We start from the raw sequence: 21,876 nt of genomic DNA, 5'->3' as shown, positions 1-21,876 counted from the left end.
ATGTAAGAATATTTTGTGTGCAAAGTTATGAGATGTACAAAAATAAAGACTAAATCTCATATATATGTAATAAATCTATGATTATTTCACAAATCCTTACTAGTCAAATGGAACAACAGACTCGCACATATTTATAAGACAACATGCAACACTAGCAATTTTGTCAACAACTGGAATTTCTCCTTTCTCATTCATGAGGAAATCAATTGGGAGCTTTCCCTGAAGCATGGTATACTTATTTCGCACTAGACCGATTACACGTTCCACATGAATTCGCAAGTGTGCAATTTTTCTACTATTTTCTACATCAATAGGAGACAATTGTGATTTCCCCTTAGTAAAACTAGGGGTAATTACTTTAGCACAGTACATTCCAATACTGTCTGAAATATTAAATCCCCTGTCTGCTAACACAATATCTCCAGGCAATAAATTTGATAAAAATCCACAGTTTTCAGTTATGTATTTGTCACTTGCCCTACCTCCCCATGCTCTGGAAAGAAAAGAAATAGATCCCTGAGGTGTAATGCCAATAAGAAATTTTATGGTGTTGTTGTGCTTGTATGATGACCAAGTCTGAGCTCGTGCCATTAGGCTTTTAGGTCTCTGTATAAATATTTCAAAACAGTCTATAATGACGGCCACTTTTCCACCAAAATCTTGCCTAAATTCCATGGGCATGGTAAGCTGAAGCTCCTCCCTCTCGGACCAAAACAAAAGAGGCTTTAATCTAATATACAAAACATGAATAACATTTAAAAATGTCCTTGACACGGTTGATGTTGATATCTGAAATCTGTATGCAATATCTTGCAAGGGGAGGTTGATCTTAAGTCTCATTAGTGTCATTATGATTTTTCAAACTTCCCAACTTCTAGTCCTCTACTGGTTTGAATGTATGGAGCAACAAATTCAATCAGGGTCATTAGGGTCATGTAGCTCGGCATTCCAGTGTAATACTTAACTTTCTCATCATTATCACAAAATGATTCCTGATTCATTTTGTAGCTGCTTAATTTATCTTTAAGCAGTGTATTTTCAGTAATCAGGTGTTGAATTTCACTGTCAACTACACTCTGGCTAATGGAGTTAGTCTCTGGTGTTAGTTCTTGATCTGGTTCCATCTTTCCATTGATTGTAAAAGAACAAACAGAGCTGCCCCTGTGACCAGCAGATTCATCACCTTCCTTGGCAAAAGATGTTTCAGGAAAATGCTGCAAATCTAGCAACACTTTAGCTATATCATGGTCTTCTCTGGTCTTCTGTCTGTGTTGCATTCGGATGTACCTATAATTCAAAAATATTTTAGCAGGAAGCTCTGTCAAATAGAATATATGAGAGTAAAACCAGGTGTGTAGTGCTGGGGGAATGGCGTTCCCTTCTCTATCTAGCACCACACCACTGATTATACAACATATCAACTTTTTTTAACACATTTCGTAGGAAAAGCACATGTTAGTTTGTTTTATAAATGGAATAATATGGTATCTTTAATATTAACAACGTAATTACTATTAGAAAAGTAAAACCTTATTAAATAAATATGAAATTACAGGATAGACTCTATCATGATAATTTTCTTATTTGGTTTTGAATATAATTATCTGTATTAAACTGAGTAACATTTGTCAAACTGAGGAAATGATACAATATATAAGGGAAACTACTTTGACATGCTAATGACTGATCAGTTTGTACCTTTCCACTGTTTTCATTTTCTTCCTGGATTTCATAGGTCCAGATAAGTCACCAAGTTTAAGGGTGGGAGCCCAATCTGGATGTGCTCGACTATACAAGTCTGCAGGTTTTCCTGAAAAAGAAAATAAAACAAAACAAAGTAAATAATTCAAAGTGACTCGATACATAATATATGGCATTGATAAGATCTAGTTAGAATCGTGAATGCATATTTGAAATATCAACATAAATTTTCTTAGAAAAACAATGGTAAGAACTGTAGTTCACATGCACTTTAAGATTTAAAACAAAGCGAAACCAGCCACAAATTTCTATGTTTCTGTGTTATTCACTGTAAGAAATATACGGTATACTACTACTAATAATAATGATAGTAATCTATGCAACATTCAATGAAAGTACCTTGAATAAAGTGGTCTGAGCAGATTTTTGAATGCTTCGACGGCAGGTCCTTTCTGTTGATGTTGGCCAACCATGTCCGTCATCGCTCTTCACTTAATGTTTTCGTTTGCTCTCCTTCAAATTTCCTGACAACAGGTATAGTGTAAAAGCCACGTTTCACGGAATCGTCTGCACGGTTTGAACAACCTTTAACCCAGCATGTATTAACCATTGTGCGATTGCAAATTTTATTCAGGTGATAAACAGTCACGCGCATGAAACTCATTGACCCACAAAATGGCGGATGACCTTACGGTGCCCATATGTTATGACGTCATATGATAACTATGTATTGCTATTAAAAAGGTTTCAACTTGCTATGAGCTGTCACTTATTTGTTTGATTTTGTATGGGTTAGATGGCTGGTCCATTTTACTTAGAATCAAAAGCTAAAGCAGGAATCATATAGCCCGAAGAATGAAGTGTTCCTAACATCACAGAAAAGACTCAGTCACTGTTTCGCTTAAATGTGCCATACAGATTTGTCAAAGAGGCTCAAAAGATTTATCATTTTTCAAATACATATCTGGAGGTTTTTGGTTATTTCATTGAGGTAGGGATTCTATTGAAAGCACAATGATGTATACTTGCTCAAGTGTATAACACAAACAAGAAAAGTCATATTTTTATATTTTGCAAGAAAACTCCAAATCACTGTCGCCATTGAGTGAACCTAACGACAAAGATAGTTACATCACCAGTTACAGAAAATACAGTGAGACTCAAATTTAAGAAATACATTGAGTATTACTATAGGAATGGCATCCACAATCGCTTACCAATCGGAGAGATTTTATTAAACTCTTTCTATGTTCAGAGAAACAAAATCCATTGCTTAGATACACAAATAATCCAAAACGTTTATAATTATTGGATTTCGTGCTACAAATGCAAGCTTGCTATAATACAGTACTCAGTGATGGATCACTTGAGTTCATCTGGGCCAACATTGACTTTGGACAAACTTTACATAAGTTTACACATGTATTTGTTACAGATTATTCAGACTGCATGCCTGTTATTTACAAAACCTCGCTATGGTACCAGTACATGATCAGGATGGACTGTGGAGAAATGCTTGGAAGTTCAATCGCATATTTTCCCATTACAGGGATCTAGTTACATTCTAATACTAGTGTGTCTTCTGCAGAGATCAGTAATCCATGTGAAAATATGACAGTCGATGTTTTGAATGAACGCTCTTGTCACACATGATGCAAGTGATAATAAAGACCATCCTCCAAGTTACCAACAACACCTGGGTGAACTTAAGTTTCATTGCATTAGATTTCCTGTACAAGTTACTGACAACAGTACATTTGTATACATGTCAACCATTACGCTTTTTTCATAATCATTACGCTTTTTTTCACTAAATTACGCCTTACACGTAAACGTATATAGATTACACTTCTTTGGTATATCCACCTTCCAAAAAAATCAATTGTTTGTTTTCTCATTTTTATTAACATTCCATTAATCCCACAGACCGTATTTAAGAAAAGATGGCTTCTACATAACTACAATATAAGAGTACGCTTGTCCATGCACTTTCCTAACAGTATTATGTTCTATTTATAGCAACTGTCCTATTACCCAGAAACATGCTGGTTCTACTTTCAAACTTTCGATCTTGTATAATATTTATAGCTACTATATGGCTTAGTGAGGAGAGAACATACTGGTTTTCTAATTTTTAATCTTTACTCACAGATTCTTTTTTCTGATTTATATTTAGTACAGAACCAGTCTATAGGTATTTGGCGCTAAAAAGTATAATTTATTTTAGTCGATGAGTGTATGGGAGCAAAAAATCTCCTTACAAATAATTTCACATATATAGTACATGTATGACAGGTCAGTTTTAAGCAACGATATGAGTCCCTTTATTCTAGGGCAGCATTATGCTCATTGCAGTCTGTGTGGAAACGATTTTAATATTGGGCATGTTGGTAAATTTTATGTGGAGAAACACTTGAAAACAAAGAAACACATCGTCTTATGAACTCCATTACTAAGGTAACTTCTTATCTGCAGCAGAACTAAAGTGCGGACATGAATGTTATAAATGCAGAGGTGTTATTTACCGAGTTCTTAATAGAAAGATAATCTTGCTATCGGTGCAGAAGCAAGAGAATTCATAGAACACAATTCTACTCTAGCTGTGAAGGTGTTTTATGATAATGTTGGAGATTATTAAGCTACAGCCTATGATTACATGCTCCAGAAATTCCCCTATGGAGATGAAGTGCTTTAAAATGCTTCAGTTGCTAATGTAAATGAGAGACAGTCAAAAAGCTTCAAAAGTGTTAGATTCTTTGTCATGAGATATCCCTTTCTATTACCATCCTTGTCTACCTTGGATCATCTGGAAGGAGAATTCCTGAAGTATAAAGTTGGGATTCTACCTGACAATGTACTTAATGCAGATAGAGTTGATGTGCAGTGGCACCTTATTTCCCAGCTAAAAGACACAATCACTGGAAGATATAAATTTCCTCTTCTTTGTCAGGTTATGAAAGGAATATTGGTTCTTTACCATTCTAATGCTGACTATGATAGGTTGTTCAGTATTGTTAACAAACATAAAAGTGAATTCAGATCCAGGCTCAGTAACCCAGTACTTTGTGCTCTACTGGTGTGCAAAACATTCATGGTCTCAGCTGGTACAAAGTGTTTAAAAATGCAACATGAAAATCTGTTGCTTTCTAAACCTAAAAGTGCTACATATGAAAACTGGAAGCAGTAAAGGAAGTTAAAAGACGAGAGGGGCAAATAAATCATTGTTTATTGAATTTTTAACATGTTATATGTGGATTCCTCTTTTTCTGCTTGGATTCCTCTTTTTGTCCACTTGGATTACACTTTTTCCTCGTCAGGAGTTGACATGTTTGCATTTGAATGGCTTAATCATGACAACGCTGGTCAGGCATTTGTTTGGAACAATATCTTCAGCTGATTTGACAATCCACTCGAGCAAGCATAAAATATTGATTTGTTTTTATTGCATTTTCCAGAGTCGATGCATCTTTATGTGTAGACAAAAGATTTTCTAGGAATAGTACACTGGTATATTAAGTATGGGAATAGAAAAGGTTCATGCAGATGCTACTTGCAGGTATTTAGTACCTAACACCTCCAGAACGATCATTTTTACTCATGCGGATTGAGTGAAAACCAGCAACATACTATTATTTTATAAACCAGCAAAACATTTTAACATTTACAGCATTACATTGAACCATGAAAGTCCTGTTTGTAATATACATGGACTTTGAATGCTTAGCATTCCAGTGAACAGTCCTGGGGTTCTAACAAACATATTCCATGTTGTGGAACAAATTTTATGCAGATTGTGCTGCACTGTAGTCAGATGTAATGGAGTAATAATAATAATAATAATAATAATAATAATAATAATGACCTTATTTAAAGAGGGTAACACAATTAGCTAAAAACTAATCTACCTTGAGGCCCTCATACAAAGGAATTCATTTATTTAAGCTGCATCTCTGAAGCCACTGGATATATTGGGTTTGGAAGAAGGAAATAGGGTGGGCATTTCTAATCTCAGCTGGAATACTATTCCAGAGCAGAGTTCCAGAGTATTGGAAACTTTTTTTAAATAACTCCTTATTTGGTTTGGGAATTTTACACTGTTTGGTTGACATGGATCGCAGGTGGGGAGTATTACCAGGTAGCCTATACTGGAATAGTGATTGTAAATATTCAGGAGCACTATTCTGAGATATCCTGTACATTAATTTGGCTTTTCTCAAACAGATTCGGTCTTTAATAGGTAATATTTTTAACCTACCAGCTAAACTTTCCTTGCTTTCTTTCTGGATTGATATTAGCCCAAATGCTCTTTTTTGAAGATGTGTCAGCTTTGCTATGTTTTTATCATTTGAATTACCCCCATACTGTACTACAGTAGTCCAAATAGGGTTGTATGTAACTGTTATAAAATAGTTTCCTGTGCCTTTCAGGGAGAAAATGTCTTATCCTACTGAGAAGCCATAAACTTGAATTGACTTTTTTACTGGTATGTTTGATATGTTCAGTCCATGATAGGTTATTATCTACCAGAACACCAAGTAGCCTATCATGACAGACTATTTGCAGATTTGTATCCTTCCATGTCAGACATAGTTCATCACTATCAAGATTTGTCTTTCTTTGCCGTGTTGAGATAAGTAATATTTTAGTTTTACTAGTATTTACCACCATGCCATTGCACGAGCAACCTTTACAATGATTATTGAAGATTACTTGACAGCACATTGATGCTGACAATAGAAAAAGATTTACTCACCCACAAACTAGTGTATCCCTAAGAATACATGAGCTGATGGGACAGGTTTTACATTTGTTGTTGTCTCTCTAAGGTATTTCAACAAACAACAACGCACATGCAAGCAATGTCTGGTCCGTATTTGGTTGTAAAACCCTTGGCAACTATCGTGAACTGTTGTTGGATGATAGATGTACTTTTGCTTGTGGATGTCTTTGTTAGTGGTCCATGTTGGTAAATACATTTAAGTGCATCTGTGACACTTTCTGAATCTTCAGACATCAATGGTCTCGCTTTGTTTTATCTGCTGGCAACATCTACAATGGTTCATGCTTACCTGTATGTACATCTCCAAACAATCAGGTGAGAGAAACAAAATATCTGCCTGGTGAACATCGTTTGGTGTGCTTACATCAAACCATCTAATGTAAATCTTTTGTGGTGCGGGTATGTATATTTGCTACAGTGCTTGTTTAGCCAGCCATGCTTGACCAACCCTGTGGATGACCTTTGTGGCACTTGCTAACTTTTCAATGGCACCTTTCCAATAACTGTGAGGACTTTAGTAGAATTGCGGCTCGTTTCATTATATTGTGGCCTTACCTCCAATGACAATCTTAGCCTTCATACATCCTTTGATGGTCCTTCTGGCAATTCTTTTTCCGAGTGTATCATTAATATCGTTCAAGTCATGGATAATGTCTATATCGCCACCTTGACACGCACAGATGTCGTTTGATACCTTATAAGCAAGATCATGTTGGCAACATGCAACATTGACATGATTTATAGTGCTTCTTCAGGGGTTTTTTTTGCTTGGAATCAAGTTGTTTATCTAACCGTGTTCCAGACCCACAATGATTTTATCTAGGGATGTGCTTTTCACAAAGATTTTTACTCCATGTTGTCACCAGGGTGGCTTTCTTAATGCAGCAGTGACATCACTGCCAGCAATATTTTTAAACCTGCAGGGTTTAATCAACATGGATTTCATTGCTCCACATCAAAAAACAAGTTCCAGTGCTCATGGCTCTACCATTATGTAGCTATGTTTTTTATGCGGCATCACATACAATATGAAGATGTGTCATACAGAGTTATATTTATATGTTATTATGAAAACTAAACTTAACCATCATTCATTGTGCTTACAAAGCACAGACTACCAAACACGATGTCATATTTCCAAACTCGCTTGGTAATCGTTAACCTGGCTGGATCAGACAGACATCTTGTTCTTAAAGCACTGAAGGAACTTGAACGTTCACCAACCCCGCATATGCTTATTGATTTTACAGTATCACTTAGGAACTACACCTAATAGTATAGGAATTGCCTATTGATGTGGATCTGATCATGTTTGCTACCACAGTGGATTTCGAATGACTTTACTGGCCAGGTTAACATTGATGTCGACATGGGCCAGCTTGTGATTTACCATGGACAAACTGAAAACTTGAAACGTCTAACATGTATATTCGTTGTTATGAAAGTGCAAGGCACTGTCACAAAACACCTGGCTGGAATGAAAAATATCCAACAAATCAGAGATTTGGGTATGAAGATTACGTTTATCAAGAATTACATTGATGCATTCGAGGTTGCGGTGAAATAATATATCTCACATCTTAAATGGGCACAAGTCTGCATCGTACATATTCATTTGAAGAGTATTTCATCACGGGTGGGGTGTATACATCATATTGATGAGTGTATATTCCGCTTTGAAAGCCATGTATAATACGTACCATAGGATATGAATATAGTATTAAAACACCTTTTAAATATGCAGATATCAGTACAATTATTATACAGATATAAAATACAGTTCAAAGGATTAAGCATCTATCCAGACGCATCCTTAACTGTCTTCAGTGTTTGTGTTTAAGATTAAATTTACCATTACAATAAATGATGGATTCTTGATGAGATGATTATGTTGCAGAATTATTGAAGGGGATTTGGATTGTCTGACCAGTGATACCAACATAATTTGTTATTTGGTCTACCTGTTGATGCATATCTGTGCGAAAACGGTGTTAACACACCATCAAATACACAGGCATATAGTCTGGTTAAGGGTCAGATAGAAATCGACATTTGGACCAATCTGATGTACCAATAACAGATCAAGGCCAGTTGGAATCATTGCATTAGCATGCGTAAACACTCAGTAACAGAATTCACATCCAAGTATTAACATACTCTGGGACTGGGACTACAACGATGAAATGGAGTTCACCTTCAAATCCACCTGGTTGCATTCCCCATTGATTACCATATTTGCTGGCCTGTAAGTCGATGCGGAGTATAAGTCAAATCAGCAAATTTGGCAAATTCTTCATCCTTCATCCTTATATAAGTCGATGCTGAGTGTAAGACAAGGCCAGATCAACACCTTGGATTGTGTTTTTCACTTCGATCCACACAGCATCGCGAATTTTATCCTACCTGTAACTCAGTAACCTTTCCAGTCAGGATCATGAAATTTAGCTAAAAGTACCTAATTTGTTAAAATGAGAAGCATTTTAAATGTATTATTTACTTTTAGCTGCATATAATGACACTGACCTGAAAATTTATTGAGTTACAGATGAGACAAAACATGCGATGCTGTATGGAATTAAATTATAATAACTTCCAGTTTCATAAATATTAAAAGTGTCATTGTATGCTATTTAAGATAACCAGCAATAGGGAAATTGCATCATTAATACTAAAATGCATTTTTGGGGGTGGGGGGTGGGGGAGGGGAAGAGAAATACAGAAAGAAGGATGCATATGTATTCTATCGCATTTTTCTTTTTGCACCTTGTGATCAGAATCAAATATGGTCCGATATATGAGAGAAAGTTCAGCTCTTCATGGAATTTTTGTTCTTTTTTTAAACTTATTGCCCCCATGTTGCTGAAGCTTTTGTCAAAGAGAGAAAACATTAATAAATGAAACAGTAAATGTAAACTATGAAAATACATACCTTACTCCTTCAGGGTTTAAATATTCACAATAGTTATATCCATATTGTCTCCATTAGGTTAAATCTCACGAATGACCATTTTGCATGCTGTCTAATTTTCTTTGCAAGCATAATGACCTCTCCATTCCCAATAATTAAAGTTTTGTTTAAAGTGCATGTACTCTTCCTGTACTTAGATGGCAATTGTTTTTTATCTTTGTTCATGCTAGATGTACTTTAAATTGCTGTCGGTTCTGTCAGCAAGTTCAAAAATGTCACTGGCTGAAAAATTTACAATAGTAACCACTTGGCATTTCCTTTAGCTGTATGGTACAGTATTCATAATACCCATGGGTAGCCTCATTTCCCTATTAGTAGCCTCACTAATCTGATCTGGTCTGCAGAATCTTGACCTCAAATAGGTGTTACCTTAGAATAACTGAATGCAGCCATAGGATATTTAATGAACATGTAAATACCACTACAATGCCATGTGATTCTTTTAATAATGGAAGTGGAAACAATAATTAGAAGGAATTGCTTACCTAGTGGTATTAATTGATAATGTAATATGGTACTGCACTTGTACACAAGTAAAATCAGTCATCAGGTAAGTGAACAATACAGATTTTCAAATGTGAAGACATCTCCGTCTGTCTGTCTGTCTTTCTCAGTGGGGTATATGGATTATTTGATCATTAGGTGCAAAAAGAAAATTGTGATGGAATGTCTTTGTCATGGTTCTTCATCTTAAATCTTGTAAATTCTAATGCACATATATATAATTAAATTTAAACAATGTATATTACAAACAACGTACATTACTGGTGCATACTGCTTTAGTGCAATTACATCTGATCTATGTAAGTTTTTAGTACTGACAATCATGTAATTGTTTAAAGTACTCACTATGGGATTCTATATATGTTCATACATGATCTCTTCCATGAAATGAAATATTTTTTGTGCATTATTTTTCTTACTCTTGGAGAATTATTATCCATGTAAAAAATATGATAAAGGATGACATAATCCATATATAAGTCAATTCAGAGTATAAGATGAAGCTTAGATTTTCTAGTAAAAAAGTATTGTCTTATAGGCTGACAAATATAGTATGTTAAGTCAACATTGACTCAAACAAGGAGAGAAACATCAATTGTTATTTAGCAAGGACACTCCTGTCCGTGTTTCAGTTTTTGGGCAAAGACAAGTATGATCATTTGTGATATTATTCAATGGCATAAACAGTAGGGTTTTACATGAACCTAATGCCAAGCCCAAGAACACACAATTGTCAGAGACTTATCAATTACTCCAATTAGATATTTTCCATGATTGCATCACAGTTGTAACAGTAAAAAAGGGTCACTGCGTGTGCATGTTTCACCTGAAGAAGACAAGATTGTCAAGCAATTATACTTCATGATCACATTATTAATAATATCAATAGTAACTGGTAAGACTGGCACACTGGTAAAATATGGCTGCATTCATGAATACATGTCTGTTCAGAACTTATAGCTGCAATACATAGCAGTCTCAATATATTTAGTAAACTCGATTCGGTGGCTATCGAGGATAAAATATATAGTATAACAAAGTTCGAGACTGTGTTGGCAGAAATGAAAACCACCGTCACATATATGGAACTGGAGCATTAATCACGCTGATTTACAGGAAGTTGAAATCGAGTAAATGTTTGCCAGTTTACTGAGAACTTCACTCATATGGTTTCAGGATTTGAAACTATAATTATCACTTGTATGATGTATGATAATAGCGATTTACTTGGTTAATGATCTAAGTTGAACTCTTCTACCCCATATGTCAGTACTCTGGCATCGGTGCTTCATGGTAAATTTGTTTTGCAATTTCGTTCATGGGCTCACATGCATGCATGTGGGATGTGAGGACAAAGTCATGTGGGATAAAAGGCTTGGACCCATATCAGTTGGGAAGATCCAAAATATGTATTATGATACTATTGCTGGTAATTACAAGACATCAGTGTGAATGACTAATAATGTTTGGAGGAAAATAGATGATGTGAACTCATTTGAGTCGCGGAAGTTAATCTGCATCAATCCTGCCTTATTAATCATTGTGCATGATGTTTATGATTCTGACACAGATTTTGAAAGCCTTGTTTATATATTGATGATTGAGACATTCTGTATGACAGAAATACATTTTGTTTGCCTTGGTTGGATGTTTTATGGCACAGCAACACAAGTAGGCTATTTTGTTCTGAGACAATTTGAGTCAAGTTCTTTGGATCCTTTCGATCACATGTGCAGTATGCTATCCACAGCTCTTGCCTGTACTCTTGCCACCCACAATGTTTCATACTTGTTGCAAGGCATGCACAGTTGAGTGGGCAATACATGTTAAGAAATTCAAGATGGCGGACATTATACTAATAAAGAAATATCACTAAATCAGTTTTTCTAGCATTCACCGGGTTTTTCATTGTATTAGTTATACCTGTATCAATTAATGAAATATTAAATGTTTGTTTGAAAGTGTCGCCATGGAGTACTTTTATTTTCAGCCTTCATGTGCGAGTTGGTGGTGATACTCTTAAAAATCGTATGTTTGTGCTTTTTGCTTTTGTGTGACTGTGTGTGTGTGTGTGTGTGTGTGTCAAAGATGCTTTATCTGACTGAATGTTTGATTGATTGTGCTTTAACCATTATTTTACATTAAGTTTAAATATTTTATAATAAGCCAATTTTCGTGCCTTTGAGCATACTTGTATTTTAAAATGCATTAATGATAATAGGGTAAGGGAAATGACAGTACTGCATAGTGTCATTTTAAACAAGTATTAATTACCTATTTAAATGACATAGTTGAGACTAGTACATTGAAAAAGCCAGTGGCACCACAGCGTTTCAAATAAATGGCCGATATCATAAATTAGGCTGCTTCATAGTATGTTTGCTAATTTATTGGCAAATGATAAAATTTACGTATTTATAATGTATTGACCTTATTTGCTCTTATTTTGTTTCAATTTTTTTAAATATAATTTTAAAGTATTGGCTTTTAGAGCAGTTGACAAAAAATCTAAATTTAGATGTCTCTCTATATTGTTGAAATGTTATGGGTAAGCAATAAAACGTCTCTATTTAAATTCTGCATGTTATTAATACTTCTTACTGTTGTGTTGCAACAGTCTTTGCTTGATTTAACTTGTATAGGAACTTTATGTGTTAGACTACATGGGCAACAAAGGTGGATCGAGAAATCTGATTGGTCAGGGAATTAAACATGCCTTTCTGACTTTAGGAAAAGTTATTCTTTTACCATCCTTATTCTAATATATGTACATGTAACCATGTACTTAACTATCATCAGCTGTAGCACTATTCAAAAAGCTGTCACCCTTGCACGATATTCTTAATACAGTCGTTCCCAACTTACAATCATGCGACAAAAACTCATAATTAGAGTTGTATGCTCTAACTGCTGATATATCATTATGTGTGTCTATGTCTTAATAGATAGATATCATAACTTCATATACTTGTGTCCAAACAAATATAGTTAGTGATAATGAGAAAGTTAGACTTCTGTCCTCAAACTAATATATTTTTGTGATCCTCAGTTGATGTATCCACCAAAAGAGTCCTCCCCAGCTTGACCCAGAACCACACCCTTAGAATTGGTGTACGATCTCATTTGGAGCAACCTGATGGAGTATCTCAAACAGATTTGGAGCAACGATTTAACGATAGCATCCAAAATAAAATAACGCAGATCAGAAAAGATGTTCTTGACGTATTCACAGCTGAATTTAAAGATATAAGATTCGAAAATGGAAGTATTATAATTAAAATGTTGACTCATCGATTAGAGAGAGATGCTGAGATCATGCTGATGGGACGCCGCGAAAAGATTGAGAATTATGTGAAATCTCTTGTCAAAAACATACTTTCATTGCAGTTTATGAATTTAAATTGGCCTCGACACCAGACTCTTTATCTTGAAATTGATATGGGAGGAATATTTACAAGTAACATAGTGTTGCAATTATAATTTTATGTTCACCTTCCTTTTACTTGTTGAGAGCTTGATTAAATACTGAATCCGGCTTTAATATTTTCCCCTGACTTTTCATCACATGCTGACAGTCTATTTAATGCTGAAACAGATGGTTTAGCTTCATTTTATTTGTATAAAGTGTTATTCATGTACATGAGGGTGGAGAGGGAGTTCATGGATGATTCCATTTTAAAGTAAGGGTTCTGGATTAAAGTACTACCTTTTTATAGCACACATGATATTTTTAAAACAAAACTCCATACCATGTTGGTTTAGTTTTTATACCTAAATAGTGCAATTACATAATACAAAACTTTAGTTTGTCTCAGGAATAGATATATTGTTCTTTCTGACACATAAGTAAATTAAGGAATTATCACTGTTGGTTAACTTGAATTGCACTGGTGACATTTCCACATTCTCATTGATGTAAATTAATTATTCACTCTAAAAGAAATTGACTTGCTCTAGTACAACAGAACCAAAATACGTGGTTAGCACACTAGCTGAGACTTGAGTAAAATGTTGAAAGCAGCAAAATGAACACACAATTTTATTTTGTACACATCACGAATAATGGTTCAAAAGAACATTGCATTGAATTGGACCCATTTTGGGTGTTATTAACAGGTTTAATATTAAAGCAAAATCCCTATGTCAAATGGTAATGCATGAGTTTCTTTGCTAGTTTAAAAAAATAATAGCATATTGGATTGAAGAATAATACAGAGGTAGCAAAAGGTGTTAATTTATTGATTTCAAATATCAAAAGATATTGGCCATTGCATTACAAAAGATGCAGACTTACAGATTATATCTAATAATGATAATACTGAAATACACAGCAGCAGCCATGATAGTTATATATATATATATATATATATATATATATATATATATATATATATATATATATATATAAACATTGCAATATGAGGAAGGATTAATTTATAAATTTGATGTGGATATAAATACATAGTTGTATATGGTACATTTCCTAGTTTTACTTGAAGGTTTTGTAAACATTACAAGATCAAGCTACAGTATAATGACAAAATATAGATATAATATATGGAGAAGAATTTCAGTTTAAAACAGCGTATAATGGCTCATTAGATGAAGTAGCAAGATAAGCAGTACAAATGGCAAATTTGGACCTAAACATTATTCATGCGTTCCAGTCTATTAAAGAAACATTACAAATTGTCAAATATAAGGTTCGGTTGTGAATGGATGTCTTGTTTGTTAATAATTCCAAAAGACAATTTATCACTCAAAATGTATTCTTTGGATGTTCTATGCCTTTAAAGAATGAACAAACACATTTAAGGTATCTTTAATATGATCCTGGGACAGTTTGTTACACAGATATATGAATCAGTTATCAGAAACCAATTAAATAGTACAGGAACAAAATCAATTACTTTGAATTACAAGATTGGTACACTAAACAATTTATGTACACATTACACAAGCAAGTAAACAAGATGACAACAGGATGCTTTTATAGACATCAATAAAGAACACAAACATAAAAAGACAATGGTTTGCAACAGACAAGTCAAGGATTTACTGGAAAGGGATAACAGTTTATGCATCATCTTACTAAAATATAAAAATATGTCGTGGAAAAGCGTAAGAGAACTGTAGAAATAAAGCCAGAAAAGGAGTTGAATTGTACTAAATTTAATTGAATGATACAATAATATACATTGTATCAATAGATGAGAAGGAAACTAATGAGATAACATATCAACAGTATGGATCATTATATTATGTTCCCTCACAACTGATATGTTATCAATACCTAGATTCCAATTAGGTACGTTAGGGAGAACTTCAAAATACAAAGCAAGTTTTGAAAAAGATTACTTTCCTAACTTTTAAAAGTATGCAAGTAACTTCAAGTGATCCAATCGTTTTCAAGCTGGAAAATTTGAAGTTATAGAATATAGAAGACATTATCTGCTACATGAGTTATATCAATTGACTGGTTTCAATTATACTTGTACAACTGGTCCCAGATAGGTAATTTTTGTTTCAGGTAGTGTGTTCAGACCACTTTTCTTCCTTTACTACATTAATGATATGTTTACAGTTATAAGCATCAATAAATTACTTTTGTATGCTGATAATAGTACAATACTCATTCGCATAAAGATCCTAATTCATATCTCATATGCTGGAACATGAACTTGAATAAAGAAAACTAGACGGTTATTTAATAATAATAATAATAATATGCACACACATAATAATAATCCTGGGTTCAAGTTTCTTTGCACGCAAGGTTAATTTTGGAATGATAACTTGAACAAGTTATCTGAATTCTGATTGTTTCATGCAGTGTCATTAGGCTTATTCTTTTTCTGTGTGTTTATTCAACTCAGCAGTATTGGAAAAACAAACTCCAGATCGCTAAAAATTGAACCATTTAAATTATAACAAGAATGTGCACTATGATTCACTATGCATAGATCTGTTCTGTCAATAGATAGTATATCCTCTTCACCGTTTGTTATAATACAATACATGACTAGCCATAGCATACTCAAATGTTACTAATAAATTCATACTAATATTTACAGTAAAAACTCTCATAACCATACATGCTGAAATTACTGAATAAATTAATTTTCTCTAGTACTGATTTCATGCAGTGTGTCCCTTGTTTTCCAGCAAATAATTAATTTATGATACATATTCTTATCCAAGGAACATTGTCATCCACATTTCATCCAAGTAGATTCCACTTCAGATTTCTTTATATCTAATTGAAATGTGTGGGTTTTCTGGGATGTTATTGAATTATGTAACTTTTAAGTAGATCCTTATTGTATAAGCAAATTATATTTTGATGGCCCCTGCTGGTACTTTTATAGAGTATTTCAAAAAGATCAAAAATCTTTATTTTTTCATATTATACAAAATATTTTATTCTTAACCCATTCAGGCAGATGTACTTTTGATTTATCTGATTGGCTAGTATTTATTGACACAAAATAGTAAATATTCTATTCAGGAAAATATTCGTGTAGATCTTGTCTTGTATCCTGTTCAAAGTTATTATGTTGAACGTCAGATAACCATTCATTGACATCATGCATTTGACTTGAGATTTTCCTAGTAATGATTTTTAAGTATGACTCAATTGCTTACAAGTTTGATTGTTGCCACAATAAAATATATACTCATTCATAGAAGTATGAATCAAACTGTACTTTATGAAAGTGATAATTCAAAAATACAGTTTGTATGTTCACCTACTTAATTCTTTTCTAATTTGAAAGAATGGCAAAGAAGATTGATATTTAGAAATGCACACACACACACACACATCGATATATATATATATTTTGAAAACTAAAAATGAAAAGCCTAAATTGTGAACTGTAAAGAAATACTTGAGATGATTTAGCCCAAGTACATCTTTACCAGCAAAAAGTTGTTAGTTGCTAGTAATTTGCTGGAAAATTTTGTATGTGTCTCTATAGTACCATTAATAATAAAATGGAAAAACTTATAAATCAGATCTATGTATTCAATTTACTTTACAAGTACATCTGGCGTGACTGAGCCAAGGCAGCAACTTTCTGCTTATGAAAAATAGACTAATTTAAAAAGATGGACAAAATCTTTGTAGAGTTGAAAGTACACCTGGAACAACTCCTAGTCATATTTGTCAATGCAAGGAAAACTGAATAATCTGGATTGCATAAATTTTTCACAAGTAAAGGACAACAAAAAAGACATTTACTGTGAAAATGAGCAGCAGGATTTTGTAACTGCTAAAATGTTACTTTGATTTATGTTCTGTTACAAATGTCCCAGATATATTGAGTTTTCTTGCTTTTAATACTTATCTTTATAAACTAGATTGTGTGTGATATTAATTTCACAATTATTAATGTATATACATTTTACCTTCTTATTATTTTGTTATGGATATGCAACTTGAAATAATTTTGAATTAATGAATTTTATATGATAAGTATATTTCTAGTGCTGAACTTCTTAAAAATTTTATGTTCAAAAGATTTGATTTTTAATGTACCATATATACTCGCATATAAGCCCATTCGCGTATAAGCTGACCCCTAAACTGAACAGGTATAAACACTAAAAAGTGCATGACCCGCATATAAGCCAACTTACATCTCCAAGGCATCTCAAGATGCACTTAGTAAGTTCTAAACGCATTTATTTAGACAATCTTGTATTTAAAAAATTACATGTATACTTAGCTCAAGGTTGGCATCCATGATCATTAAAAGAAATGGTATAAACTTGTTTGAAATGTAATTTATTTAATTTTCTGTTTGCTTATAAAGTTTCGGAAATAATGCTTCGAAAATTATGCTAATACTTTAAAAGCTGAGTGTTAGTTTCCTTTGATGTAAGTGACTTTGCATCATACCTGTCAACTTTCATGCCGGGAGGAAAAAGTAACTCCTGATTTTTATGGTTACTCCACGCCTACCTCCCGATTTCATAATATCTTCTTACTTTTTTAGAGAACTCCTGATTATTACATTATGTCTTCAATTTTAATTTCTTCTAAACAAGAAAAGTCCTCATGTTCTTTTGTATCACCTGTGAATTATTGTTGCGACAAGATAATTATTTTAATATAAAGCATTCGCTTCTTCACTAAATAGAATGTTAAGTTTGAACATTATTCGCATAAATTAATGATTATTTTTACCTTTACAATAATAAAAAAATAATAAATAAACCAAAACAAAAAGATAAACCACAACAATACAATCTTCCACAATTAATTTAAATCCCAAGATTGTGCTTTGCACTGTGTATGTACTGTACATTATTGTTCAGCATGGTCTCCCTGGTAAACTCAACTGGACAGTGAATTATGAAGTCTGTATTTACCTTTATTTAACTTCGTGTTGGAGAAATCAGAAAATATGCACATGCAAAATCATAACAAAATCAATCATAGTACTTTATAACAGTTTAGTAATTGTCAGGTCACCGAAAGTTACTTTTTTTACATGCCTATGTCTTAGGACATGGAAAAAATTATTGTTTCATGTCCCAAGATTCACAGCCATTACAGTAGTGAACAAAAAGACCTAAAAACTATCAAGTTTACACATTGGCCTGCAGATAAGCCAACCCCCCCTTCTTCCAAGTTTTTATTTTTTCCTAAATTATTCAGCTTATATGCGAGTACATATGGTATTTTTATTCGCATACAAATATAAATGATTTTCCTTTTTCAGCTTTTCTCCTTTAGTTTTTAATAACAAGAACACATTTATCTAAAATTATTGGTTTCTGTTTCTTTGCATTTTACAAATGAATCCTTATGTGCAGATTTATATGTAGATAGTTTATGTTAGGAATATTCCATAATTTGTCTTCCCAATTTGAATGGCTCAAACCCGAATGTGGCAGCTGCACATATCATTGGAGTAGTCTGTCCATCCTGTACACACATCCCAAAATTCTTTTATAATTACAACTACTTCCCGCATCTTTTCATGCATTATTTTGAAGCATATGATATATTTTACACAGGGTCATCTGTTATATATTTTTCATAGGTTGTGCCATTGATGGTGTTCATTGTATATTCAATATTTATAGGTTGCTGCATTTGTATGGAAAGATATGAACGAGTTTTTTCGGATATAGATACTGCATGACCTTGCGAGTGCAGTATATTCATCCTTCCGACAAAATGAGTTAATATTTTCCCATACAAATGCAGTAACCTTTTTATTATATGCTAATTTTTGTAATTTCTATCTAATGCTTAATTATATTAACAAAATACACAACAAGAAACAAATTAACTCAATGTATGCCATATTCCAAACTAAATACACAAGCACAGATTCATCATTAAACAATAACAACATTATTAATGCGCACATAACTCTGCCCAGATAAATTTGAACTTAATCACGTGCTCGACATAACTTCGAATAAAAATAGCACATCTAGTTAAATTTGAAATTTAGAGTCATATTGTGAATGAATGCGCATTGCAACAACTTTTCCATTTGATCTGGAATTAATAGATTTTTGTATTTTTTTCAAGTCTACGAAATTTCATGATTATGGACTGGATTTATATGTGACAATTCCACATGAAATACATTGGAATGAAGAAGTGAGGGAGAAGCGTGTTGACATCTGCACATGTGTTTCTGTTTCTGTCACTGAATGTTTGAAATCATAATGTTGGAAAAATATGAAATCTTTAAGTTGCAATTATCGAAAAGACGCTATTGAATTTAATGCTTATTTCATTTTGAGTGCAGTAAGGAGGATGTAATTGCACTTATATTCGTAATTACAGTACAATTTTGAAATGTGTAATCAAGATTGAGAACCTATGACATGGCTAATGTAAATCGGATTTGCAGACTAAGAAAGCACATTTTGAGGAAATTCAGGATGTAAAACTGTAAGTGTATTCTTTGCTATTCTTATCACCAGCTAAAGAAGACAGTTTATGTGTTCACACTTGTATGTTATTTGTAAGGACCCTTTCTTGCATCTATTGAATAGCTAGCCTAAATCCAAAACATTGTATCAGAAAGTTAATGCAGAATGTGCCAAAGCAACTGGTATGTGGCAATCCACAAAACAATTGCTTTACTTCATTCAGAAGCAAATTTAAACAACCACAATGTAAAACGCCTACTATGCGAGTGTACATGATTTGTTTACAAATCAAAAGTGCTGGTGAGTGCATCCATTGTTTGTTTACAATAGAAAGTAGTTCCTTTATGCATGTAAATGGAATATGAAGGTGTTCAATATCGTAAAATACTGGACAATTCTGACAATGTAAAGTTAACAGAGAAAAAAATGAGCATATAATAATAGATAATTCTTGTATGCACAGCCAGTAAATCAATTTTTGACAAATTTCCCTGATACTTTTGATACTCCAATAACATTTCAGCAATGCCCTTTTTAAATTTTTGTCCATTTTAAATTTTATTTTAAATGTAAAATGCATATATACCTACACTGCAAGACTTATTCTCTCTTTCTCTACTAGCACCATTTATGCCTCACTTGGCACTCAGCATTAAGAGGTTAGTGTTAAGACTGGTTGGCCTGGTGTCAGGATAATGTGAATGGGTGGGACATCATGCTACACGTCTGCGGCATGATCGATGCTTCAGTGCTAGACATCACTATAAACTGACACTGCAGACATTGTAGCGATATGACTGAAAATTGTTAAAGCTACGTTATAAATCCAAATCACACACACACATACTCTAGCACCATTTAAGCAAGGGTGGTGGTGGTGGTAAGGAAATACATTCCTATGGAATCACTTCTGTTTTTTTTATAATGTTTTATTTCTTTTATGTATATTAACTGGGTTAACATCCTTTTTTCACTTAGACGTAGATACTTAACCAGTCATATTTTGTTTTTGAACGACTTTGTATCAATTGTTTTAGTCATTTATGATTTCATCCCAAATGTGTAAGATCTTACAGGTTAGTGGTATCTTTTTTAGATTCAAACATTTTGCCTCCTACTTCTTTTAATTTTGGAATAATATCTACCTTAGACAGAATCTTGTTGCCCAGATATGAACTGAATCAGTAGCAATAGAAAAAGTCGGCTTTAAATTACCAAGTGTTAGTGAATATTCTATAAAATAATAAGTCACATGCTGATTATGATATGTAAAATGCTTTAAAAAAATATATAGAAGAGAAATTTGTAAATGTGAGTAACAGATGGATCAGAAAAAAACGTATATTGTGCTGAGTTTTGTTACTTGATTACCATTATAATATTTGTAATTGTTTTTCATTCTCACAGTAAACATTTAATGTACCGGTATTTGGAAATAAAATGCAGCTTGACTCTTTGATTAAAATATTGTTACCTTTCCTCATGCATTTTCTACAAAATCTCACTGCACTCGCTTTCATCCCATATGGCAAATTTATTGAAACTTAAAAAAGCATCTTTGTATGATATATTCATATATTCAACAGACAGTGTAATCACACACATACATACATACATACATACATACATACATACATACATACATACATGTATATATGAACTTGATAAAATATTGAAGAATGTTTTACATTTCAGATTTCAGATTTTTTATTTTTCTTTCAATTTATCTCTCAGCAGTTAATTAATAAATGCAAAATGTGTTATGTTCTTTAAACTATGTTAATTAAAGAGTGAAATTTTAATTACATCCACTTTTACAATTCTTATGAATAATTCAATATTATTATAATTTATAAAATAAACTTAAAATAATGAAAAAGTGATAAAACTAATATCATAAGACTATTTTAATAATATACCTGAAAAACAATTATCATAAAATTAATTTACAATATATTATAATTATTTTATTTATAGAACATTTATTTATTTATACTAGTATCAGTATTATGCAGATAAA

The 21,876-nt window shown here is 32.9% G+C and overlaps 1 protein-coding gene and 1 pseudogene across 4 annotated transcripts in view; one reads left to right on the top strand and one right to left on the bottom strand.

Annotated features, from left to right (window-relative positions):
* The window catches only part of LOC149800901 (uncharacterized), a 150,302-nt gene extending 128,967 nt beyond the window's left edge, over window positions 1–21,335 (top strand). For all 3 annotated transcript variants that reach the window (XM_089954965.1, XM_089954964.1, XM_089954963.1), the window contains one exon: window positions 13,003–21,335. In XM_089954965.1, coding sequence (XP_089811091.1) covers window positions 13,003–13,433 — 431 coding nt within the window. In that variant the 3' untranslated portion in view covers window positions 13,434–21,335. The remainder of the gene's footprint in view (window positions 1–13,002) is intronic.
* LOC149800902 (uncharacterized) lies at window positions 3–2,365 on the bottom strand (annotated as a pseudogene). The gene is made up of 3 exons (XR_016420430.1): window positions 2,101–2,365; window positions 1,699–1,810; window positions 3–1,287 (listed from the first exon to the last, which is right to left on the bottom strand). The product of XR_016420430.1 is annotated as an uncharacterized LOC149800902 (transcript).
* Window positions 21,336–21,876: the final 541 nt, after the last annotated feature.

This window comes from Sinohyriopsis cumingii, chromosome 4 (assembly GCF_028554795.1).
Source record: "Sinohyriopsis cumingii isolate HCF-2022 chromosome 4, ASM2855479v2, whole genome shotgun sequence".
Lineage (NCBI taxonomy): Eukaryota > Metazoa > Mollusca > Bivalvia > Unionida > Unionidae > Sinohyriopsis > Sinohyriopsis cumingii.
The sequence above is the reverse complement of the archived record's forward strand: the minus strand, read 5'-3'. Positions and strand labels throughout refer to the sequence as shown.